At 31.3% G+C, this 24355-nt stretch overlaps 4 protein-coding genes across 4 annotated transcripts; 2 read left to right on the top strand and 2 right to left on the bottom strand.

Annotated features, from left to right (window-relative positions):
* Positions 1-562: 562 nt before the first annotated feature.
* Positions 563-4093, top strand: LOC114423191 (peroxidase 43-like). The gene is made up of 4 exons (XM_028389846.1): positions 563-875; positions 1046-1228; positions 1516-1678; positions 3392-4093. Exons 1-4 carry the CDS (start codon positions 672-674, stop codon positions 3814-3816), a joined length of 975 nt encoding a protein of 324 aa, XP_028245647.1. The 5' UTR covers positions 563-671; the 3' UTR covers positions 3817-4093.
* A 624-nt stretch (positions 4094-4717) lies between these two features.
* On the top strand, positions 4718-7730 carry LOC114422211 (putative clathrin assembly protein At1g03050). The gene is made up of 3 exons (XM_028388437.1): positions 4718-4879; positions 5224-5995; positions 6429-7730. The coding sequence occupies exons 2-3, from the start codon at positions 5341-5343 to the stop codon at positions 7553-7555; spliced, it is 1782 nt and encodes a 593-aa protein (XP_028244238.1). The 5' UTR covers positions 4718-4879; positions 5224-5340; the 3' UTR covers positions 7556-7730.
* Positions 7731-8586: 856 nt separating this feature from the next.
* Positions 8587-9617, bottom strand: LOC114422212 (60S ribosomal protein L44). Its single transcript, XM_028388438.1, has 4 exons — positions 9481-9617; positions 9077-9256; positions 8923-8997; positions 8587-8829 (listed from the first exon to the last, which is right to left on the bottom strand). Exons 1-4 carry the CDS (start codon positions 9481-9483, stop codon positions 8770-8772), a joined length of 318 nt encoding a protein of 105 aa, XP_028244239.1. The 5' UTR covers positions 9484-9617; the 3' UTR covers positions 8587-8769.
* A 1521-nt stretch (positions 9618-11138) lies between these two features.
* Positions 11139-19374, bottom strand: LOC114422209 (phosphatidylserine decarboxylase proenzyme 2-like). The gene is made up of 21 exons (XM_028388436.1): positions 19016-19374; positions 18861-18940; positions 18754-18778; positions 18542-18601; positions 17892-17960; positions 17675-17767; positions 17549-17599; positions 17139-17222; positions 16691-16782; positions 16334-16489; positions 16094-16178; positions 15248-15359; positions 14710-14810; positions 14456-14503; positions 13379-13525; positions 12599-12694; positions 12440-12514; positions 12226-12318; positions 11960-12046; positions 11823-11873; positions 11139-11434 (listed from the first exon to the last, which is right to left on the bottom strand). Exons 1-21 carry the CDS (start codon positions 19184-19186, stop codon positions 11327-11329), a joined length of 1884 nt encoding a protein of 627 aa, XP_028244237.1. The 5' UTR covers positions 19187-19374; the 3' UTR covers positions 11139-11326.
* Positions 19375-24355: the final 4981 nt, after the last annotated feature.

Here is a 24355-nt window from a genome sequence, read left to right as displayed (position 1 = left end):
AAATAAATGAAATCGAATAATTTTTATTTGAAATTTCAATTTAGAATGATAGATTCAATCAAATTAAAAAAAATTGTCATATTTTTTCTATTTTTATGAATAAAAAACAAAATAGAATCGGGGACGAGATAGGAAAACTCGATCCCCAAAACAGCAGCAAAGATGAGTCTAAGATCCCAACAAGAATCAGGGAAAGACTTGGGAGTCGGGGGCCAAAAGACTAAACCTATCCCGTTCTATCTCGTTGTCATTTCTAATTTTTACCCCCACCAACTTGATAAGTATTATTCATCCACCTTTTCTTCCTCTCACACTAGCATCATTTTTAAATTATCTCTTTAGTATTAGTATATTATAGATTTTTTTTATCTCTTTAGTATATTAGTTAAGAAAATAATTAAAAAAATATTGAAAAATATAAAATTATACCATTTATAATTTTTTTTTTTTACATTTTTCTAAAACTTTCAAAAGGTAAATATTTTTTTATTCTTTATTTAAGAACACTGAACACCGATTAACAAAATATATATATGTGTGTATATATATATATATATGTGTGTGTGTGTGTGTTTGTGTGTGTGTTATATTGTGCTCAATGGTGTGGTGTCCTAGCTTGTAGAGTTATTTCATATATAGCACCGTTGCACTTGCTTAGTGGCCTGGTAGTAATGGCGCTCTTTGTTTTGTCTCTCTTATTCTTCTCATTCTTAATGGGGATGAGTTCCGAGGGTCAGCTTGAAGTAGGTTTCTACTCCAACACATGTCCTCAAGTAGACTCAATTGTCGGTGCCGTTGTTAGAGACGCTGTTCTCTCTGACCCCAACATGGCTGCTGTCTTACTCAGACTTCATTTTCACGATTGCTTTGTTCAGGTAATTGAGGTCTATCTCTCTCTCTCTCTATATATTTTAATAATATTTATTGTGTTTTTATATATATACATGGGTATGTGTATACGTTGATGTTTCCTTTTCATCCTTAATTTTGGTTTTTATTCGGTGATATGATGTATATGTATTGGATCAATATTATTTCATTTCAGGGATGTGATGGTTCAATTCTGATTGAGAATGGTCCACAATCGGAGAGACATGCATTTGGACATCAAGGGGTTAGAGGGTTTGAAGTGATAGAAAGAGCCAAGACAAAATTGGAAGGCTCTTGCCCCGGCTTGGTTTCTTGTGCAGACATAGTGGCTTTGGCAGCCAGAGACGCTGTAGTCATGGTCCTTACCTAACTAACTTCATTATTAGTTAATTCATGCTTTTTCTCTTCTTGCTCATATTTCTATACATCTTTAAAACAAAAAAAGAGTTATGTAAGATGCCTACACAAATATATATATGTTTATATGTTTGAAAAAGTGTTGAATGCATGGTTTTAAATATCAAAATATGTGCATCAGAAAATATCAAAATATCTTGATGTTGTGATCATAATTATGATTGCATGCGAACTGCCTTTTAAAACCATGGTTGGATGATATATTTTATTTTATGTACATGCATGCAGGCAAATGGGCCGGCATATCAAGTTCCAACAGGGAGGAGAGATGGGTTGGTTTCCAATCTTTCGCTTGCAGATGACATGCCAGATGTTAGTGATTCAATTGAGCTACTCAAGACCAAGTTTCTCAACAAGGGTCTCTCCGTGAAAGACCTTGTTCTTCTTAGTGGTACTCTCTCTCTCTCTCACACACACCGTACACAAACAAAAGCACATACATCTTTGTCATGCTGAATAGGTGAGATCATGGTTGTTGAGAAGGAAAGGTAATATGAACCTTGGCCAAAAGCAAAGAATATTATTTGACTTTAGACATGCAATAGCTAAATTACCAAACATATGCATATAACTTCTACACTCCGCTTTAAAATACAATGAAAGCAAGTGAAGGAGTTCTGTACCCAATTTGGGAAATTGATGGTGAAGTCCTGAGAATTATTCGAGAAATTCTGATTATACAATAAATTTATATTACTTTTTATACAAATAAGACAGAAGTAAGAAAAGAAGAAAGATAACGTGTAGATAGGATAAGTGTATTGAAAAAGACAGAAAAATAAATAAATAAATTATTGTATGAATTTGTTTTATGAATATGATCGATATCTTTTGTTTAAATATATGATATGATATATGAATGAGATCATCAAACTTTAACAATATCTCTTCCGCTTTTGACAATATTTCCGGATTCAATAAACGTTGACATAACAACTACCTTTTTTTTTATTAATAAAATTATAAAGCAATAGGGGTCTTAGTACCTAGGATTCTGAACTGTGCCGTATGTTCCATTTATCCATTTAGGATAATGTTAGCTAAAAGGATCCATCTCATAGATGTGTATATTAATTATTAATTTAATGATGCGTGTGAGAGAACTTTGATTTAATTCATGTCTTTCTATCAAATTCGATTAGTTGTATGTTGTTTACTAATAATGAAAGAATACGGTTGCTAAAAAAATAAGTGGAGCATTTAATTTTACTAATAAAATATTGTAATTGTAACAATAGGCTGCCCTTTGAGCTGTATTTCTCTGTGTGCTAGCTAGAGCTAGCTTTCGTTTCATTGGTTTGGTTTTACCTAATTCATCTGCCTAAAGTTTCGTATCAAACCGAACGCAAAATCGTGGCAGATGGCAGTTCTAATATTACACATGGTGCACATGCAACGTTACAGTTGTAATCCATATTAATTGATATTGATAGAGATCTTTGCTTGTTGTCTTTTTCTCTTATATTTACTATTTTATACTTTCTGATTACTTGAGAACCTATTTACTGGATTTCTGGGGAAATAGCTGGGTGATGCTCACGACAGTGGCAAATATAAGCTAGAGTAATATGAGCAAGTAAAGAAAACGGACTCTTTTTCTGGTAAGCAAAGAAAATATAGTTAATGTTATTAACACATAGAGTGAGACAAACTCCAAAACATGAAATCAATTAACGTGAGATTATTTAAATTTAATTAAATATTTTAAATTCAAGTCTTAGAAATATAATTATATTAATCATAATAATTTTATATCATTTAAATATGATATCTCTAACAAAGGATACAAGTACTATTAAAAAAAAACCGAGAAACAATAATTTGGTTTCTCAAATTGACAATACTAATAAATTAGTCTTTACTTAATATTATAAGAAGGAAAAAATTATTCATCAACTTTAAATAACTATAGAGTTAATTTTATTTTTTGTTAGCAATGTCTCACATGACTTGTCAATTATATCATGATCTACGTGACAACCCACTTAATGTGTCACGTGAAGTATACTATTAGACTAAAGTGGTGATGATGATTATGAAAGTTTAGGATTATTTACTTGTTTGTAATATGGTAATATTTTATTCATTTTTAAAATAATTTTAGGTGCGCATACAATTGGAACCACAGCGTGTTTCTTTATGACCAGAAGACTGTACAACTTTTTCCCAAGTGGTGAGGGGTCAGACCCAGCAATTAGCCAAAACTTCCTCCCTCAGCTAAAGGCAAGGTGCCCTAAGAATGGAGATGTTAATGTTCGTCTAGCTATTGATGCATGGAGTGAGCAGAAGTTTGACATAAACATTTTGAAGAACATAAGGGAAGGTTTTGCTGTGCTAGAATCTGATGCCAGACTCAATGATGACATAGCCACCAAGAATATCATTGACTCCTATTTTTCTCCCTTCAGTCCAATGTTTGGACCTTCTTTTGAAGCTGATTTTGTTGAGTCAATTGTGAAAATGGGCCAAATTGGTGTCAAGACAGGTTTCCTTGGAGAGGTTAGGCGCGTGTGTTCAGCTTTTAATTGAAGTAAATACGCATGCAATTAATGATCAATTGGTCATAATAAAAATAATGTATGGCTTCTAGCTAAGTTATTTTTTGAGTGGAAGGCTTCTGCACTTCATTATATCTATTGTTATTGTGTAATTCAACTCGGTAATGTGCACTTCATATGTGCAAAGTCCCACACCTCTCGCTTGTTTGGTTTGGGCAAAATGTCGTCAATTCTCATTATATGTTCGGTTTTGAGTCTGTTAGAGCATGTTCCATGGAAATTATTTATGAAATTCTTAAATTCAAGAATTAGTTATGCAATTTTATTTTTGGAGCATCTTTGTATAAGTAATTTTCTAAAGAATTTTTAAAAAATTGAGATAATTGTGGAATTAAAGATTGTATCATTAGAAAGTTCGACCACATTTGGGTGCGACGATAACTTTTCTGACTTGCTCATTTCTTTTGGTTGATCTCCCTCGCAATAGTGACAAATTAAGCTGGCCAAAGTCGGTTGAATATGAATATATGATGTGAGAAATTGCCTTTTGCACTCGTGATTAAAAAACTTAATTATGTTGATCACGTTGATATTTTAACGTGATTAAACAATTGGATTGTGAAAAATCTTAATTAAAAAGTGGGAAGTTTTAGCATTCACTCGTGGTTAGAAAAGTTTTGCTGGTCACGTTGCCTTTGAAAAGGTCAAAGTCAAAGGGTGATGAGAAAATCCAATCTAAACATTTCTCCTACCAAATATGGCAAAACCAAGATTGTCATCATTAGAGCCAAAATGCTTTCTAATGGGTAATGCATGCATTACTATCATTTAATCTCCTTTGGTTCCCACATTTTTAGGCGACGAAAACGGGTAGTGCATAGCCAATTTGACCTAAGGTTGTAATGCTTGCCCGAGACAGGAACAGAAGAAAGGGGAGAGGAATCAAAGGACAGATAGAATCAACTATCTCTCTTTTCCTTCCTCGTCCTTCTTTTTTCTCATTTCCTTCTAAACATAAAATGCATTTGTGATTCTGCCACAATAATTATAAGTTCAGAAATCTTAATTACTGCCCTCTGGTCCTCTTCAAGCAGGTAGGGTCCCCCAATTTCCCATCACCCTTATATAACACTTTACCATTCATAATTATTTTATGTTTCTAATAAGTTGTTGATAACCAGTTTTCTTAAGGATATTAATTAAAAAATTAAAAGAAGAAAATATTTATTATGAAAATCACATGAAAATATAAAAAAGTCACAATTTTGTGCATTCAATAAAATGATTCTTCTTCTAATCTTTTAATCAATGCCCCAAAGATACAGGTTAACATTTTTCTTCTCATAAATATTTTCATATCCAGGAATCAAAACTTATCATGTTTGAAATACTATGTTAATGCTATGACACTTGACAAACTAATTTAATAAATTTGCAGGTCTAGTAATTTTGAACATATTTGATCAGGTCATTATATTGAACCAAGTTGAGAACATTTAGGTCCTCTAAATCCTGAGGAAAATAAAAACAAAAATCTAGGAGCTAAAATAAAAGCATGCCTCCAAGCTCTAAATTCAGAAGAGCCCTTGGGGCAGTGAAGGATCAAACAAGCATAAGCCTAGCCAAGGTGGGAAGCAGCACCTCACTTGCTGACCTTGATGTGGCCATTGTGAAGGCAACAAGGCATGATGAATACCCTGCAGAAGAGAAGCACATAAGGGAAATTTTGAGCCTAACATGTTACTCTCGAGCATTCATCAGTGCATGTGTTAATACCCTGGCAAGGCGTCTCAACAAGACAAAGAGCTGGACAGTGGCATTGAAAACACTCATTTTGATTCAAAGGCTGCTATTAGAAGGTGATCCTGCCTACGAGCAGGAAATTTTCTTTTCAACTCGTCGAGGGACTCGGCTTCTCAACATGTCTGATTTTCGTGACAGCTTAAAATCTGGTTCGTGGGACTTCTCTGCATTTGTTCGCACTTATGCGTTGTATCTAGACGAAAGGCTTGAGTACAAGATGCAAAGCCGGCGTGGAAAACGCAGCATGTATAGTTTTGATGAAGATGAGGAGGAAAGGGAAAGAGAAAAAGAAAAGGAAATCATTGTAAGGTCCACACCGGTGCGTGACATGAAGTTAGAGCAAATCTTTTCCAAAATGCAGCATTTGCAGTTGCTGCTTGAGCGCTTTTTAGCTTGCCGTCCCACAGGTTTGTATTTGTAATTATTATTAGACAACAAAATGTTCTCCCCAAAATATTTATAGGACAAAACTTACATGCAATTCTTTAGATTCTTTGAATTTCATCTAACTAATCTATGTTATCTTTAATACAAACTTTTACTACACGTATTACTGAAATGAAACTCTAATTTTGATCAGAGAACACCACTGAAAGCATCTAAGGAATTGCATTAATATTTTAGTTTGTCCTATCTTAATCATCAGTCAAAATGCATCATTTATTATCTTTCATCTTGATTAAACATGTTTATTTAATCGAATATCTTCATTCATGTATATGTAAATCAATCAGCTCACATCCTTGTTTCACTATGATGAATAATCACAATTTTTCCAATTATTGTTTTACATGCATAATATAAAAGTCAATCTCATGGTTATTTATTTCAATGCAACAGGAGGTGCAAAGAACCATCGAATTGTGATAGTGGCTCTCTACCCGATTGTGAAGGAGAGTTTTCAGATATATTATGATATATCAGAAATACTTGGTATCTTAATCGATCGCTTCCCTGACATGGATGTGTCAGACTGTGTTAAGGTATATGACATTTTTTGCCGCGTTGGAAAGCAGTTTGATGAGCTAGACCTCTTTTTTGGATGGTCCAAGAGCATTGGAATTGCACGCTCTTCTGAGTACCCTGAGATTGAAAGGGTCACACTCAAGAAGCTAGAGGTCATGGAAGAGTTTATCAAGGACAAGTCTGCCTTAGCACAAAGCAACATACCTGAAGCAATAGAATATAAGCACCAAGAAGAAGAAAAAGAAGCTTACGAATCGGAACCGGAAGAGGATGTTAATGCAACGAAGGCGCTACCACCACCACCAGAGGAAATCATCGAGGAACCGGTTGAAGAAGTGAAGGAAGAGCCGAAGGAAGAAAAAGTTGTGCAGACAGAGGGAGATTTGTTGAATTTAGGAGATGACATGATGACAAGTGAAGCACATGGAGAGAAACTAGCCTTGGCTTTGTTTGATGGAGCAGCACCAGCAGCTGCAGGAGGTGCCACACAAGCACTTCCATGGCATGCATTTGATGAAGGGGGAGATTGGGAAACAGCACTGGTGCAATCAGCAACCAACTTGGGAAACCAAAAGCCAACATATGGTGGTGGATTTGATACATTGTTGTTGGATGGCATGTATAAACAAGGAGAAATGAATGCAGCCATGCAAGGGCAAGGGTACGGGGTGAGTGGAAGTGCTAGTAGTGTGGCACTTGGTTCAGCTGGAAGGCCTGCAATGCTTGCATTGCCAGCACCACCAACATCATGGAGTGGGAGTGATTCTAACAATTCTGACCCATTTGCAGCTTCATTGGCTGTGGCACCTCCTTCTTACGTGCAAATGTCAGAGATGGAGAAGAAGCAAAGGCTTTTGCTTGAAGAACAGATGATGTGGCAGCAATATGCAAAGGAAGGCATGCAAGGACAAGCAGCACTAGCAAAATTACACTCTAACAACAACAATAACAATTCTTACACTGGAGGGTATCCACAAAACTACGGCAACTATTATCGTTAACTAGCGTCTCACTATTTTTCCTTATTTTGAGGGGCTTACCCGCCCCATTAGAAACACTTGTTTTCAATCTTTATTATTAGAGTATGAGTATGAGGGAAAAATGACATTAAAGTCTAAACTAATGGTATTGTTGTCTTTCTTTGCCCACTTCAGAAAGCAAGTAGTCGCTAATGATTTATTCGCAGTATCTTCCCGTGTGCACAAATCGAAAGAAACTACATCTTTACTTTTCCCTCTATACTAAAACTAAATTACTATTACTTCCTAAGAAAGAAAATACTAATGAGAGCTCCTTTTTTTATCAAAATAATAAGGATATTCTTTTGATTGATTTGCCTTAATGAAACCAAATTTCAATTAGATTAGTTTAATTTTAGAAAATTTCTCTAAATACAAGAATTGATCCATGTATCTAATTTAATAATGTCAACATTTTAGTTATTCTAAAAAAATCTTCACCGCATTAATTTAACATGTATATTACATTTAATAAGGACCTTCTTCGGTTCCTTGCTAAGATCTGTTCTACAGACGACAGTTGCAGGAGCTATGAAAATTGTGAGACACATTAACAAAATTTATTAAAATAACAATATTTTAGAATTGTTAATACTTTAGAATATGAAGGAATAACTATTACGAGTTAAAAATAAGAACCTTTCGATTATTTATGATAAGAATTGAGGTAATGAGGAGAATTGTTTTACAATATTCACTAGAGTGAAACAGAAAAAGAAAATACTAACAATCCACGAGTGTCCCTAAATTTGCAAGTAAAGAAAACATCTTTATATGAAAGCAAAGAGGAAAAATGGCAATCTCCATATCCATGAGAATTGCAACATCAAATGAGGAGAAGTATACTTAAAATGTTTTCTTCACAAGTTCAAACTACACCAAACGGATAACACTTATATCCTAAAATGATAAATATTTCTATTTAATTGTAGTATAACATTATTAGCCATTATAAAAATCTACACACGAAAGGAATTTTTATGTGGCAGCTGATACTGCCCCAAGCAATAGAATAGTATCAAAGCATAAAAATAGATTAAGATTGCAATCGTTGAAATTAGCAAAAATAGTTTTAATTTCTCAATCACGAGGGTATTGCAAAATAATAAAATATAACTGGGCAGAAAAATCCAGAGAGAAACTAAAAGATTCCAACATTGCTGAAACATAAAAAGCTGCGAATCCTAATTCGCAAACTAGAACAGAGATGTTCCCTTGCCCTTCTTGTCACCACCAATCTCAAAGTGCTTGCACCTCTGCACAACAACATAGACAGGAACAAACCATTAGCCACACAGCACATGCCAAACAACCACTTTAAACCATTGTTTTGTTTACCATATACTAACCTTAATAGCGTGTTGGGAGACATGCTTGCAACCCTGGCATTGCAACCTCAGAACAATCTTCTTGGTGGTCTTAGCCTAATCAATTAAAAATAAAAATGTTTTTGTCAGGAAAAAAACTCCTAATTCCTATGCACTTAGGTTAACGAGAGGTTACCTTCTTGTGGAAGACGGGCTTAGTTTGTCCGCCATAACCAGATTGTTTGCGATCGTAACGGCGTTTTCCTTGGGCAGCAATGCTATCTTTACCCTTCTTGTATTGGGTAACCTTGTGCAGGGTGTGCTTCCTGCACTCCTTACTCTTGCAGTATGTCTTCTTTGTTTTCGGAACGTTCACCTGTTCACAACAAACAAAAGGAAAAGCATTTTAACATTTTTGCAGCGTACTACCAAACACGACCTAATAACCAATTCCGCAATTTCAAATCTAATTCACTTAGCTAGCTAACTAGGGCTTCAGCAAAATTCAATTGAACTCCAAAAACACAAAGCCTAGGGTAGATGAAATGGTGATAGCAGTGTTTTCGATTGCTGATGAATAACAGTGGAAGAGAATGTTACCATGGTGATGGGGGCGTGCCGGAATCGGAAGAAGCAGACACTTCAGCTTTGCGCCGCGAAAATGAGGCAATGAAAGACAAGCAACGCGTTTTAATGGCTTTGGGAATTAGGGTTACACGGAGGCAAACGAGGCTGGGCTGGACTGGGCTTTCTTTTATTCCAAAAAAGGGCCCAAATTTATCCAACGCCCTTATTATCCACTCTAGTTAACAATAGAACCTTGCTAATTTTCTTTTAAATCCTAAAAAAGTTCATATTAAATAGATGTATTAGCTTTTCTATGAAATGTTATTGTAGACCTTGTATATATTTTTTCCTGAGTTTAATATTATCCATTGTTAGGATCTTTTTTTTACACCATCAACTAATAAAAAATCATGACAAATATTTTTTTAGAGTTAATTAAGTTTTTAATCTTTTAACTTCTTTGGATTCTAATTTTTAATATCTCAAATTTTATTTGACAACTTTTAGTCCTCCATTAGTTTTTGGTGAACATTTTTAGTCCCTCTTTTTTATTTTTACCTATTTTTAGTCTTCATTTATTTTGTTGTTCAAAATATATAAAAAAAAATGAGGGACTAAAAATGAATAGAACAAAGACTAAATTTGAGCAATAAAAATAAATGAGACTTAAAATTGGAAAAGAATTTGAGGACCAAAAATATTGACAAAAAATTAAGGGAGGACTAACATTTGTTTAAAAACTTTTGAAGAACTAAAAATTAAAATCTAAAAAAGTTAAAGGACTAAAAATTTAATCTAACATTTTTTTTTATAAAAAACAACAAAAGTAACATACATAATTTTTATTGAATGACAGTATAAATTTTATACTGTCTATGCATTCTACTTAAATTCATACATAATTTCCTACTATAAAGTTATTTTTCATAAATCCAAATATGCTTTATCTGATTTATATTTGATTTTATCTCATTAATAATACACATTAACATTCTTAATGTTTTTTTCATTGGGAGAATGCTTATTTTCTGTTCAAGTGTTTTTTTAATAATTTTTGCATGAGTTCATAAATAATTACTTTCAGAATTTGCATGAAAAACAAAATGAAATAACACAAGTACAGATAAATTAGGTTAACTAAATTAATTGAGACTATATAATGTAATGTCCAATAAATTTAGGTCCAATAAAAATGACAAATAAAAATGGTTTTAGAAGGGGAAAAAATAGAAATTAAGAGAAAGTTTGAAATGGATAAGCAAATTAAATTTGAAAATGGTTAAATTTACACTGCAATGATATGTTGACCTCACGGACTAGTATAATTGACAAACACAAGTCGTTTCTTTGAAGATTTCAGATTCTCAACTACTTTAGGAAGTAAAAGAAATGGTATGACCTACAGAATAATCACCAAAAACTAAGCAAAAATGCCAAGATGCAAATTACTCCTATTTATGTCACCCATGTGGATGATATATTCAATCTAAAATTATATATCATTAAACAAGTATTTTTTTTTTATATAAATCATTAAACAAGTTATAATGAGGTTATGCAATGACATGTACATATGTTCATGCATCACTACACTACTTGGTGGAAATATGCGAGGGGGGTGGGGAGGTTGTAAGTTTGCTCAGGCATCATTACTCCTTATATGAAGATTGGATTTCTATAGAGCTTAAACATATCCAAGATTTTTTTAAATAGATCAAACCGGAGAATTCCAAGTTCTAACATAGAGTCAGCAAGAGTAAATACCATACAATAATGTTGAAAAAGGTTCACTTTACAAGTTGGGAAAACATCTCCCATGATTATCCTATGATGTCATGATTAAAAGAAATCAGAGTTCAATTTCAACATTTCCTATATATCAAGACAATTTCCTCGTGGAGACACCCAATCTCATCCCTACAGAAACCAAGGTCTCCAGTGATCTGGCGCTATTTGCTAAAAGGTCTTCATCAATTGCAATTGAATTCTGCATAGCAAAAAAAAAGAAAGAAAGAAAGAAAAAAGATGTCACGGCGTTCATATATTCCAAAATCTCAATTGAAAGCTAAAACCTCACTAAAGATGAAGTTTTTAAAATGGAAATAAATAGAACTATTTTACTTAAAAGTATATACAATGATTTAAAGAAGAGATATTTTTTACGATTTTAAAAGGTATTAGTTTTGTGATTTGGCATTTTGACATCAGTTAAAGATGCCCCGTAGAAAGATCATACCAAACATATGAATCAAGGTCAGCAATATCAGGAACCAGGACAATATCCAACTAATTAAATTTCGAACATTCTAACAATAAGACTAAATAATTAATTTTAAAAAATAAAGATAAGCAGTATAACCAATTAAAATACCAACCTCTTCAAAAACGCAAATTACAGTGCTTCCACCGAATGAGAAATATCCAAACTGTAAATTAAACAAATAAACGTCACTTAGAAACAAAGACAACATATAAGATAGGAAAAACGGTAATCAACGGTAACTTGCCAAACCTCATCTCCCTTCTTAACATAGTCGCCCTTTTTCTTTGTAAAAGTAATGCTACCAACCATTGTAGCTCCAATTGCAACAAATGCCACCTGAATAAAATTATAAGATACTGGTCAATAAAGGTCTGCAACTATAAGCAAAAATGAAAGTAGAGGCAGTAGATTATAGGTAACTCAGATAATAATTCACAAACTTATGGTATAAATTTCAGCAGGATATAGTCATGAACTCAACAATTCAGACAAAGAAATTAATTGCAATGACCAACCTTTCCAAAATCTACAGTTGAAACTATTGAAACAACTCTCTTGTTCTCCGTGAAGACATTGCAGTACTTGCTATTTACAGCAATGGGATTGACCTGAGGAGTAGAACACAATAGGGGGAAAACACAAATGAGAATTAACAGAAAGAAAATAGACAAATATATATATATATATATATATGACTTATCATTTTTCTCAAGTTATTATTACACATACAGTATACAAGCATCCAGGGATATCTACAGATTGCTCAATAATTCCTGATACTGGAAAATGGAAACGGTGATAATCCTGCAACAAATATATGTTAAAATGAAAAATTGAAATCAAATTATATACAAAATTAAAATGACAATTAAAGAAAGCACCATTCACCTGTGGTGCCAAACGGAAAATCACCATTGGTCCATCAACAAAAGCACTGGAACACATTTCTTTCCCCAAAAGACCTTGAACTGAAAACTTTCGACCCTAAAAGTAACAACAAATAATCCCAAAAGCACTTCAGTTGGCATACATAAAGTTGAAAAGATTAAAGGAGAAGAGAATGAGATATATCCCATATTTTAGGGAATCTAATTTTCCTTGCCTCTAGCTTGGCAATAATTCTGTCAATGGGCTTAGCTTAATATTATATTGTAAGTTATAATTTATAACCTCTTGGAAATAAAAAAAACATTAAACAGAAAAAGATCATAAAAAAAAGCAGTGAACATTGTAGTAGCTACTAGTTACCACAAACAGTATGATCATTTCATCATTATGAATTGTTCAACCGGCTTGCCCAAAAAAGAAATTGTTTAAGCATCTAAATTGTTTCATATGTTACCAATCAAGCTTGATCTCATGCAAAACAGCAACATCACAAAAACAAACCCCAGATCGTACTCTCATAATTGCAAAACCATTTCCTCCCCCCACACCTCTGTCCTAAAGTACGGTGAGTCAAACAGGCCCAAGTTCAATGAGTAAAGTTATAATTGTATCATTTTTATTCAAGTCCAACCTGAAAATCAGAAACAGTTTCCAGCTTCTGACTGATTGATGTCTTAAATGCAGATTTCAAAATTTGATTATAAAATATTTTAAAAAACTGTTTTTTTTAGATTAGAAGCCTTCCATATTCAATTGAATTGTAAGAAAGAAAAAAAATACCTTGATCCAGAATCTTGTACTATCATCAACTGATTTAAATGCCGTAAGACGGCAATCTGCAGCACATACAGCAACATCATCACGTTCAGCAGAAGCAATTGGTCTTGAACCAGGCTTTAACTCACGTATGAAAAATTCGTTGAACGTCTGCCCAGAACATAAAGATAGGTGTTATGTAACAAGATAATCACTACCATCATAAAGTCATACATTCTTTTCGACACAGGCATTGCCCTGAAATTTCATTCTCCACTGTTCACTCCAATTGATTGTACAACCAAAAATGCAAGTTGTTAGTTAAATGGAAAACAAATTCTTTCAGTTCCCCCTTAGACCAAGTTATGCTGGGATCAATAGAGAAGATATATTCAACTAGAAAGCAGTAGGGATTCTACAACAATCTAACTGAAACCAAGAAGTAACTTCAATGGTCAGGGTGGAGGGAAGTTTGATATACATATAATAAAATGCATGCATATGTATGAAAACTAAAAAAAGTATTCAAATTGTTGGTTTCATGACTGGCAGGGAAAATCCAAAATTAAACAAGTTAATACACATAAGCAATCAATGAAAAATGCAACCCACAAAAGCATATGGATAATGGTAAACAGAAGATTTCAAAAATAACTAAAGAAATAAGAAGATAATACACAATGTTATATTCAGTGTAATTGTCAAACATTATATCCGGAATAAAAGCCATTAACCACAGTAATGCTTTCCAAAAAAAAAATTAACCACAAAAATGTTTGGAGGTCACAGAGATGAAAATCATCAGGTTATTTTAAAAAATAGACACTGAGTGATATGATGCAAGATGCAAGGCATGGCTATAGCTTAAGCAAACAAAGGAGAAACAATAATGTTTGTTGAAAAAAATTGGCAGCATATAATGTTTAATTTTATTAAAATTAAGACATAAGACTGTATGCATATGATGAATAACCATTAGGTTCAGCATAATCAAAATGAACAGGCAAAGCATCCTACATAACTAACAGGGTCAAAGTGTGTTCAGGAGCAATTATGCATCAATAACATATCAACTTAAACTCATTACAAAGTTTGACCAACCTTAAAGTGTTCCAGTGGATACTTGACTTCAGCCAAATTGATTTGATCCTACAACACAATAGTTACATCTTTTATAAGAAGGGTGCAAGTGCAGCACCAAGAACTAAAGTAAAAAACAGAAAGAGTAAATCCCAAAAAAAAAAACAATGCTGTGGTTGAAACATAGAATCAAGACACACTACAGAACTACAAACTTACATATGTCAAAATCAAAGTATGTAATTCACAAAGAAATAAAATAAGCATTGTTACACCTTAAAAGATTCAATAAATTTTGGTATATCTGCAGACGATTCAGGTGAATCCATTCGTGCTCCTTGCTTTTCAGAAATGCTTTGCAAGAGCTCCTTCACCCCTGCATAAGATAGATTTACTAATGTAAACACATAAACAAACTCAATAAAGAAGGAAAAAAAATTTCAAATCCATTTTGAATCTCATATTGGCTACAAAACCCAGGTTTCAAGTGTGATCCAAATGCCAGAAGGGTGCGTTTTGATAAATATTTTTCTAATAACTAATTGGACTTTTCATCATTTGTAATCTACTTATAATGCACCAAATGAGCTTAAAGAAATGTCAGCTAGATCTAACATATCTGTACAGCATTTTTTAGCAAGCAATATTTTTATAGCATTAATTCTACTAACAACAACACCTCAGCAATTGCCACAAGGCCCACAATAGGGAGTGGTGACTGGTAAAGCTAAATATAACAGTAGCCAAGAGCTTATTTCAATGATAATAATAATAATAACAAAAAAAGAACAAATATTAATAAAAAAAACATACCTATGTCCATTAGGCCAAGACCTATTTTTGACTGATAAATGGCTCTCATGGACAATACAATTTTTTTGTCAATTATTTCTTCAACAAGCCTTTGAGACTTCCGATCATATACCTAATGTCAAATAAATAAATATTAAATAACAAATTGAAAGGGTGAGGAGGTACAAATACAGGATTAAAGCTACCAGAATTGAGCCACAGAATTGGAGATTGGAATTGGAATTTGATCGTATTTTCTAATTTCTATGTTGGAATTTCTTTTAGAATTAGAAGCTTAAATCCTAATTGCATTACAATTCCGTGGAATTACATAGTAACTACCTTGAGTCATTTCCAATAAACCAACACCCTAAAAATTGTCAATTCCTCACTCCCACAATGAGCGATGATCCTCCCTATTTCTGCTACTGCTGCCCTCACTGACAATATCCCAACCACTGCCCTTACTTCCATTGCTATTGAAATTAAAATTCTATACTATAACTCCAATTCCACATCCAAGCATACCCTACGGATATCTCTATTTCTCTGCCTTGATGAGATGTTAAGTCGATACAATTCAAATTCTCAAGACTTTAAAAATGTTATGCAAGACAAATTTTGATATTTGGTAATAGCATGAAAAGGCTGCCAGGATGGATAGATGTTAGTAAATAAGCCTGGAAGCCTTTCTTCTAATTATGATGGATGTGAATGGGCAAACTCAGTAATTAGCAACAAAAAGAAGGAATTTCAAGAGGTCCTGTACATCCTGAAATAACTTGAAACATACATTCATGTCTGATGTATAAATATCATTGGATTGTTAAATAAAAGAAATGGAAATTGGTGGAAAATATCCTATACCAGAATATGGGATGCACTTGATCCAGATCGAATACCAACATCGTAAGATGAGAAATGTGCCCATTCGCTCAGTTTGAAAAACCACCTATACAAACAAAAAAAAAAGTTATTTTTATTTTCTCTTATGATACAAATTACATAACTATAGTTCATAAAACGGGGGTATAATCCATTAGGTCAATAAAGCTTATACTCTCTCTCATGCCCAGTCTCTCAATGCCTAAATTAGCAGAAATTTACCCGTATGAAGCCTGCTTATCTGTCAAGAATCCTCCAGCCATCACCTGGTTACCAGTCCCTTCATCAAAACAAAGAGTTAAGTGGATCATGCTGTTCAACTGGTCAGAAATCTGAAGAACCTCACCACACACAGGACAGCAATTCAATAATGGTTCCCTGCAACACCAGAAGCTAAGCAAATAAGAATAGAACAAACTTCACAGTAAGTCAAACATTATAATTATAAATCATCAAATCATAAAAAATTATATAGAGATACCAGTTAAATTACTAAACACAGTAGCACTTCGAGCAAAAGACAACAATAGGCATACAAAATTAAAACTTTTATATCTTGTAATGTAGATGGGTCATTACCGTTCTTGATGAAAAGTAAGAAGGGAAGCCAACTCGTCCATGCTCACAACACCATCTCCATTTTTGTCAGCTGCTTTGAACAGCTCTTCTTTCTGTTGAAAAATAATGTATTGACGACAGAGTAAAACATGTATATATATAAAACTAGATATTATATTGTAACTTCATTTCAAGATTCACAGGGTAAAGATTCACTATTTCAACCATGAATCCCACAACAGATTCTAGTGAATATTTGGACTTTGATATAACCAAATTCAAGGTTCTAAGTTCTAACATTCAAGATGATGTTAGTTTATAGAAAGTATAAACCATAAAATCTGACAATATGAATCAAAGTCCAAATCCAGGTACACAAACAAATTAAAGATATTTTAGAAAGCAAATAATTCAAAAATAAAAAGTAATCGAAACACATGAAGTGCAAAATAGCTAATTAGGTAGGAACCTTGCTGGTTGCAACTTGATTGCCAAAAGCATCAATCAGGTCAGAAAATTCAGAAAGTGAAAGCATCCCATCTTCATTGTAGTCCTGCATAAAACATCACTTCTCGGGTTGATATTAAATATTAGAGGATGCTACATGAGCTTAGTATAGTTAAATTATCTAGATAACAATGAATTATATGTATTCAACCAGCAATAGCAATTTGTACAACATGTTAAAAATGTGTGCTAATATTGGAACAAGGACTCAGTAACAATCATTGCCACCAAAATGGTTTCATACCACTATATCAGTACCCTCATGTAAAGGAATGAAATTATACATCATCACTTCATGTGTTACCCTCATGTCTTTTATTTAAGCCCACAATAGGCGCGGGCTATTAGAAAACAGAGGAAGATCAAACTTACCACTATAGATAAAATGCGTCTAACGAAGCCTTTCTCCGTTTCAATCGGATCCTGATAGTTCGTACTTATTATTGTTAGAAATCCCTATCATAAACAGCAATAGAATTTATATCATAGGGCATTTACCTCTACAGTGCATGAAATGGAAATGTTGCCAACCACTTTTCCAGGCACTGATGGATCTAAAAGGTTGAATACCTCGACGTCAGAATCAGAATCCTGCATAATCATATCATTCACAAAAAAAGTGTGTAAAAATAATAATGCTGAAACAGCACGGAACAAACCAATAAATGAACAATTCTAAAATCAGTGATGCACTGATGTTTTCTAATTCCCTCACCTTGGTCAGAAATTCAAGTAGATCAACCTCACAGTATCCAACAAGAGTATTGCTGGACATTCGGTTGGTCTACAAGAGAGAAAATATTAAACTCAGATGCAGTATTAAAGTTAAAACCAATTGCACAAAAAATAGGGGACAGGGGATGCAGAATGAAGACAGTTTAAAAATTTATTTTTCCTTCTTTCTTTTTGGTGGGGAGGGGGGGAGGGGTGACTAATCACCTTCGGGGATCTGAAGGTACTCAAAGGCGGGTTGCCCCTCTCAACCTGATTTTCTCTATACATAAGAATCAGGATTCAACCGTGATCATATTTTTTTCCTTCTAGTACATAGAGATTGAAAAAAAAAAATGCTCTTGAAATGCAGCAGAAAAATATCCAAAACAAGCAACATTCATTTAAAGTGACATGACACCCCCCCAAAAAAAAAATGTTTGAGGGTAAGTCATATTGGATTCCCTGCAGTCGGAAAATTCCCACATTCAGTTGATCGCAACTGTTAAATATAGATCATACCACTCATAATTTATCTCCGTAAATTTAATTCAAACTATCAATATTCATACAAAGGTTCAAATTCACGAATGCGTGAATGCAGAGAATCCATTTCCCTCGTATTGAAAGAGAAGACTAATTGTTATAGCATACCTCGAAGACAGAAATTCTTGCAACATGAGCCCCATTCTGTTCCAAAAGAAGTTTCTTTTCCTGTAGAAGAAAGTATGAGTTGCATAGAAGAAACACTGTTCTAGTTATAATTACTCAAGTTCGTACGGTGCACGTCTTCCAAACCTCCCCTTGAGTCACTTAATAACTAACAATGAAAGGAAAACATAGTGACGGTTAAAAGTAGTACTCACAGAGTTCCAAAGAGGTTTGTCTGTGCTGCACCATCATCAATAACACAAAATCAGCACAACAGAATGAATGAAGCGTATTGCAGAGGTAAGATGAAGAAGAGCTTAACTGGTCAGAGGTGTTGGTACGGAAAGTCTGTTCTCCGAGGGAAAGGCACGCAATCCATTTATCCTTGAACTTCATCTCCGCCTACAACAAAGAGAAGTAGAAGAATCAGCTAATTTAAAAAAAATGGAAAAAAAAAATAGTAATGTGCGTGTTTACGCGAAGGAGGGCGAGGAGAGCGATTCCGGCGAAGTTATCGGCGTGGAGGAGCTTGTGATCGGAAGAGCCATTGCCGCTTCTGCGGCGGCGAAAGTGAAGACGCAGACGCTCTTTGAAGCGGGCACGACGCGATCCTTTTCCTTCTGACAACTTGGAGTGTTCGTGACCCATGGCGATGGCGATGGCGATGGCGATGGCGATGGCGAATTGGATGATAAAATGGTTGATTAATTAATTGCAGTGTAGAGTATAGTAAGGTTAAGGCTTGAGGCTTGCTTGGTCAGCATCACCATTCAGGGATTCACAACTATTCAACCATCAACTCAATACACGATTGAAAGTCGCCTTTTCCCTCAGTGCACTCCACGTAAGCAAACCCAATTCAATCGTTTCAGATATTATTTTCATATAATGTTCCTTTCTACTTTCTCTTCTATTTAGTTTTTATTCCTTAATGTTTCAAATTTTTCATAAGATATTAATTACTACCGTGGACTTTAAATATAAACAAAATTTTAGGTTTTCTCAATAGACATTTTTTTTCTCTCTCCACAAAATTCAGGTTTTCATACATGCCACCCAAATAGAGTTGGCTGGCTGATGCTTTGCAAAATTCGGGCTAGGAATGTTTGATCCTTGTAAAGTTTTTATGCTTTTTCCTCACTTTGTGTCTGCGCCCTTTATGGGAGACTTGAGTTGTATGTCTTCTTTTTCAGTTAATTGATCTTGGCTGTGGGTTGTTTTTAGAAACGGTAACAATATATTCTTTAGTATATTCCTTTAAATATATATATTTTTTAATTCATTAAAATTTATTAAAAGTGGTAAAATTAAAAAGATAATCATTAAATATAATATAAAATCTATTAATTTTTATTATTTTTAATAAATTCTAGTCAATGAAAAAGTAAGCATGTGAAAAGTGTGTTAAAAAAATGTATTTTTAGCATTTCTCAAATATACATACAAGATAATCAACTTATATTAAGATTAACTCTTTTAGATTTTTAAAATTATTTTTCATTTTTATCATTATTTTTCTAAAATTCAAAGGTTATAATAAATTACTAATCTTATTCGTAGAATTATAAGAGAATGAACATTGAAAATGAAGAATAACTTTAATATATATATATATATATATATATATATATATATATATATATATATATATATATATATATATAAACAAAAATTAATTGATCTTTGTGTTGTTAAAATATTTAGTTAATGTCATATAATTTTATTAGTTGCATTTAAAAATAATTATTTTCTTAAAGTCTCATATGGCATTTGATGTGAAGAATAAAAATATCAATTAATTAAATGATAATTGTTGAGATGATACCATTGATGGATAAAAGTAGTTAAAAATATATATATTTAAGTCAACAAAACTGTTTTTTATTTCTTCTTATAATTGAGTTCAAAAGGTGGTCTTTCGTCAGATGTTAATAGGAGGCTACTTACTGCACATTATTGTCGTTGTGGTCATGCGCATATTCTTGTAATTTTGATGGTATAGGATTGGGCATAACTTGTGCTTCATATCATACTTGTGATTATGAAAGAAAAAAATCATACTTTTTGTAATTTATTTTAATAAAATTTATTTGATTTTTTTAAAAAAAAAGTTCAAAATGAGTATTTTTTTTATAAATTAGATTTTGAAATCGTGTGATGCAGAATTCAATTAATTCTACATATTTTTATATTTATGGTTTATTAACACCAGCAATCTGTAAGAAAATAAAAAAAACAAACACACACCACAAGCAAGTTGTTCCATTGCCCGATGGCGAAGTAATTTCTGAATTTCTCGCCTCAAAAATAAAAAATAAAAATATTTATCCAAATAATACATATGAAAGTTTATTAACACCAGCAATCTGTAAAATAAATAAAAAAATAAAAAAACAAACACACACCCACAAGCAAGTTGTTCCATTGTCCGATGGCGAAGTAATTTCTGAATTTCTTGCCTCAAAAATAAAAAATAAAAATATTTATCCAAATAATACATATGAAAAAATATTTATATAAATAATAAAAAATACTGTGCAAAGTGAGAAAACAATTCCCCTAAATTGATTTTTCACACTTCAAATATCAATTCTCTAAGAATCAATTTTTAAAGTGTTTTTTTTTCTAAGTTAAGAATCGGTTTCTGGAAAACTGATTTATAAGCTAGTTAAAAAAAACCGAGTTGAAAAACAAATTGAGTTTTTTTTTATTTCTTTTAGTTTCTTAAAAATTGTTTTCTATTTTTTTCTTATAATTTTTTAAAAAAATTAACTTACTTTTTATTTTAATTTTTATTTAACTATTATATATATATTAGTTTATAAAAATATAACTTATCTAGAATATTATTTAAGAAAAATGCATATATTTAAATATTCAATATAAATATAATTTAGTTAAGTATTTATAAAAAAAATGCATATCTTATCTAGAATAGCATTTAAGAAAATACATATATTTAAATACTCAATATAAATATAATTTAGTAAAATATTTATAATATATATATACAGAGAGAGAGAGAGATTTAAGTCATCTAACTATTTTTCCTAAACAAATTAAATAAATAAAACATGTTTAATTTAACTTGTTGGTTGCATATGTTTTTTTTCTAAAATAATTTAAATATGTATTTTAATAATCAAATAAAATAAAAATACAAAGGAATTGAAATGTATATTAGGGTGAGTTGTTGTCTAATCATTTTTATTTTTTAAAAAATAAAATTAATTGAATACTAAATATTGTTATTTTTAACTAAATAATTTTTAAATCAACTTTATTCTATTTTAATAAAATATTTTAAAATAAAATATATAAGAGGATGTGTTCAACAGAAATGTACGTGAATATTCCTAATAATTTATCTGTTGTTTTATCTCCTTAATTAATATTTAAAATAAATAATCATAATTTATTTATATTTAATTATATATAAAAAGATTGTGTGTGGATTTTATTTTATATTTAATTAATTATATAAAAATATTTTGTTAGTATAATGGGTACATTATAACTTTAGTCACATTATTTTATATAGAATAAATATAACAATAAAATTAATATTTTTAATTCATAAATCTTGCGCTTTTTTCCTTAAAGAAACTTAGTGAACCATATTATTTTAACTTTTATTTTTATTTCTATTGATCTTGTGTGCCTCTATATATATATATATATCATATTAAAATTAAGCAAATCTAAAAGTAATAAAAAGATCAAAATAAATCAAACAAAAAGAGAACTAATTAAATTTCATATATAATGAATAATTACAATGTAGTAAAATAAAAAAAAAGTGATTTAAATTATTCAAGGTAATAAAATAACAATGTAATGTTAACAAAAAAGTTTATACAAAATTTCATTTAATAACTTATTTAGAGTTTTTTTTTTCTATACCAGCATATTGATAATCAAAAAGAAAAAACAATTTAAAAAAACTAAAAGAAATAAAAAAAATAAAAAAACCATAAAAAAACTCAATTTGTTTTATGAACTGATTTTTTTAAAATCTAGTTTAGAAATTGCTTTATGGAAAACCAACTTTTAAACTAAGAAAAAAACACACACACACTTTAGGAATCGATTCTTGAAAATTTGATTTCAAAAGTGTATTTTTAACTAAAATAAAATTGTGTAAGTGAAAAATCGACTTAGAGAAACCGATTTCTCATCTTGTACATATTGTTTTTATAATCCATGTAAACATCTTTTCACATGTATTATTTGAGTAAACATTTATTTTTTTGTATTTTTGAAAATACAGTCATTTCCATGACATTACTCTGTATATTTGAAACCGATCTTGCCGAATTAATTTTTCTTCATTTGATGCATAGGCTATATTTTTTTTTTTTTGTAACAAATGCATAGGCTATTTGGTTATTCAAGTTTGATATGCATGTATGTTCAGAGCTAGAAGAAAATGTTTGCATAAGATGAAATTTTGTAATACATATTATTTTATTTTGATTTAAGAATCATATAATTATATATAATGTTTTCTTAAAAACATTTTAATACTAAAGAAAATTTTATATTAAAAAAAGAATATATGGATAGTTTTGTATTTGTTCTGTAACTTTTATTTCTTTTTTTTTCTGAGTTGTAACTTTTATTTCTTACCAATCTAATAACTACTTTAATTATATTCATAAATATTTAGGTTGATGTTGCAACCAAGGAAAATTAGTTGCATTGAAGGTTTTGACATAGGTTCTCATAAAAATTAACATTTTTAATTTAAAAGAAGCGATTAAAAAAAAGAATAGTATATGATTTTAATAAGGAGAATGCATAATATATTTTTTATAAAAACTTCTCTTTTTAAAAAATTAAATATTACTATTAAATTTGGAAAATGTAAAAAATAATTAAAACATAAGAAATATTAACAAGCAATGCATTTGTAGCCAGAGAAGTATCAAGACGTAAAACATAAAAAATAAATCAACTCAGAGTTGAGTACGTAACATTGAAATTTCAAAATCACGACTCAATGGTAATATATTATTACATACACCCTATTAGAATCTTATTTAGGTTTTGTAAAATAATTTTTTTTTTATGAATCTCATGGCATGGTAGCCATAATTTATTTTGTTAGTTTGGAGGATGCTATAAAAAAGAATAAAATTTATTAAATTAATGATACATTTTTGTAATTAATTAATTATTTAAAGTTCTTTTTTTAATTCAGAGAGTATCTGTCGACAAGAATAATGAGTAATCCATTCAGGTATGAAAATTTAAACCTGAAAATTTATTTAAAAGATTGATTTTTTTCAATATATTATTTTTCATACGCATAGATCAAAGATCAAATTTTTTATCTCATGCTTAAAGAAAAATATTATCTATAAACCATATATTTTAATAATTATTAATTCGAAGCTTTCATAAACATATACCTATGTCCAATTCATTATATTTAATTTGGATTTCGACAGCCTTGCTTCTCTGGTACCATGATAAAATTGCAAAGCTTTCACCAATAATGGAATAAAGCCGGTATAAGTAAGTACTTTCAATATTATTACAACATAAATAAATTCACCAAAAAAAATTACGTACATAAAACAACAAACACCTACTATTTCAATATATCCTTGATGGAAGGTTGACCTCGATCTTTTAACCATGCAAAGAATCCAAATAATACCGAATGATGATATTCTTAAATCAATAATTGATAATAGTGAGCATTTCCTTCTTATTTCTCAACCATGATAAAGAACAGGACATATCTGAAGAAAAAATTTGGATAAGTTCCACCCCGATAATGACCTCTCATCTTCTAGTGTATCTTAACTT

Source organism: Glycine soja, chromosome 8 (assembly GCF_004193775.1).
Source record: "Glycine soja cultivar W05 chromosome 8, ASM419377v2, whole genome shotgun sequence".
NCBI lineage: Eukaryota > Viridiplantae > Streptophyta > Magnoliopsida > Fabales > Fabaceae > Glycine > Glycine soja.
This window is presented reverse-complemented; position numbering and strand designations above follow the sequence as displayed.

Coding starts and splice junctions, on each gene's coding strand:
- LOC114423191 (XM_028389846.1), top strand. CDS start 672: ATGGCGCTCTTTGTTTTGTCTCTCTTATTCTTCTCATTCTTAATGGGG. Junction 876..1,045: donor TTCACGATTGCTTTGTTCAG/GTAATTGAGGTC, acceptor ATTTCATTTCAG/GGATGTGATGGTTCAATTCT. Junction 1,679..3,391: donor AGACCTTGTTCTTCTTAGTG/GTACTCTCTCTC, acceptor AAATAATTTTAG/GTGCGCATACAATTGGAACC.
- LOC114422211 (XM_028388437.1), top strand. CDS start 5,341: ATGCCTCCAAGCTCTAAATTCAGAAGAGCCCTTGGGGCAGTGAAGGAT. Junction 5,996..6,428: donor TTTAGCTTGCCGTCCCACAG/GTTTGTATTTGT, acceptor TCAATGCAACAG/GAGGTGCAAAGAACCATCGA.
- LOC114422212 (XM_028388438.1), bottom strand. Junction 8,998..9,076: donor AGCCCGTCTTCCACAAGAAG/GTAACCTCTCGT, acceptor TTAATTGATTAG/GCTAAGACCACCAAGAAGAT. Junction 8,830..8,922: donor TCTCCCAACACGCTATTAAG/GTTAGTATATGG, acceptor GTTGTTGTGCAG/AGGTGCAAGCACTTTGAGAT.
- LOC114422209 (XM_028388436.1), bottom strand. CDS start 19,186: ATGGGTCACGAACACTCCAAGTTGTCAGAAGGAAAAGGATCGCGTCGT. Junction 18,941..19,015: donor CTCTCCTCGCCCTCCTTCGC/GTAAACACGCAC, acceptor TCTTTGTTGTAG/GCGGAGATGAAGTTCAAGGA. Junction 16,490..16,690: donor CTTACTTTTCATCAAGAACG/GTAATGACCCAT, acceptor CTGGTGTTGCAG/GGAACCATTATTGAATTGCT.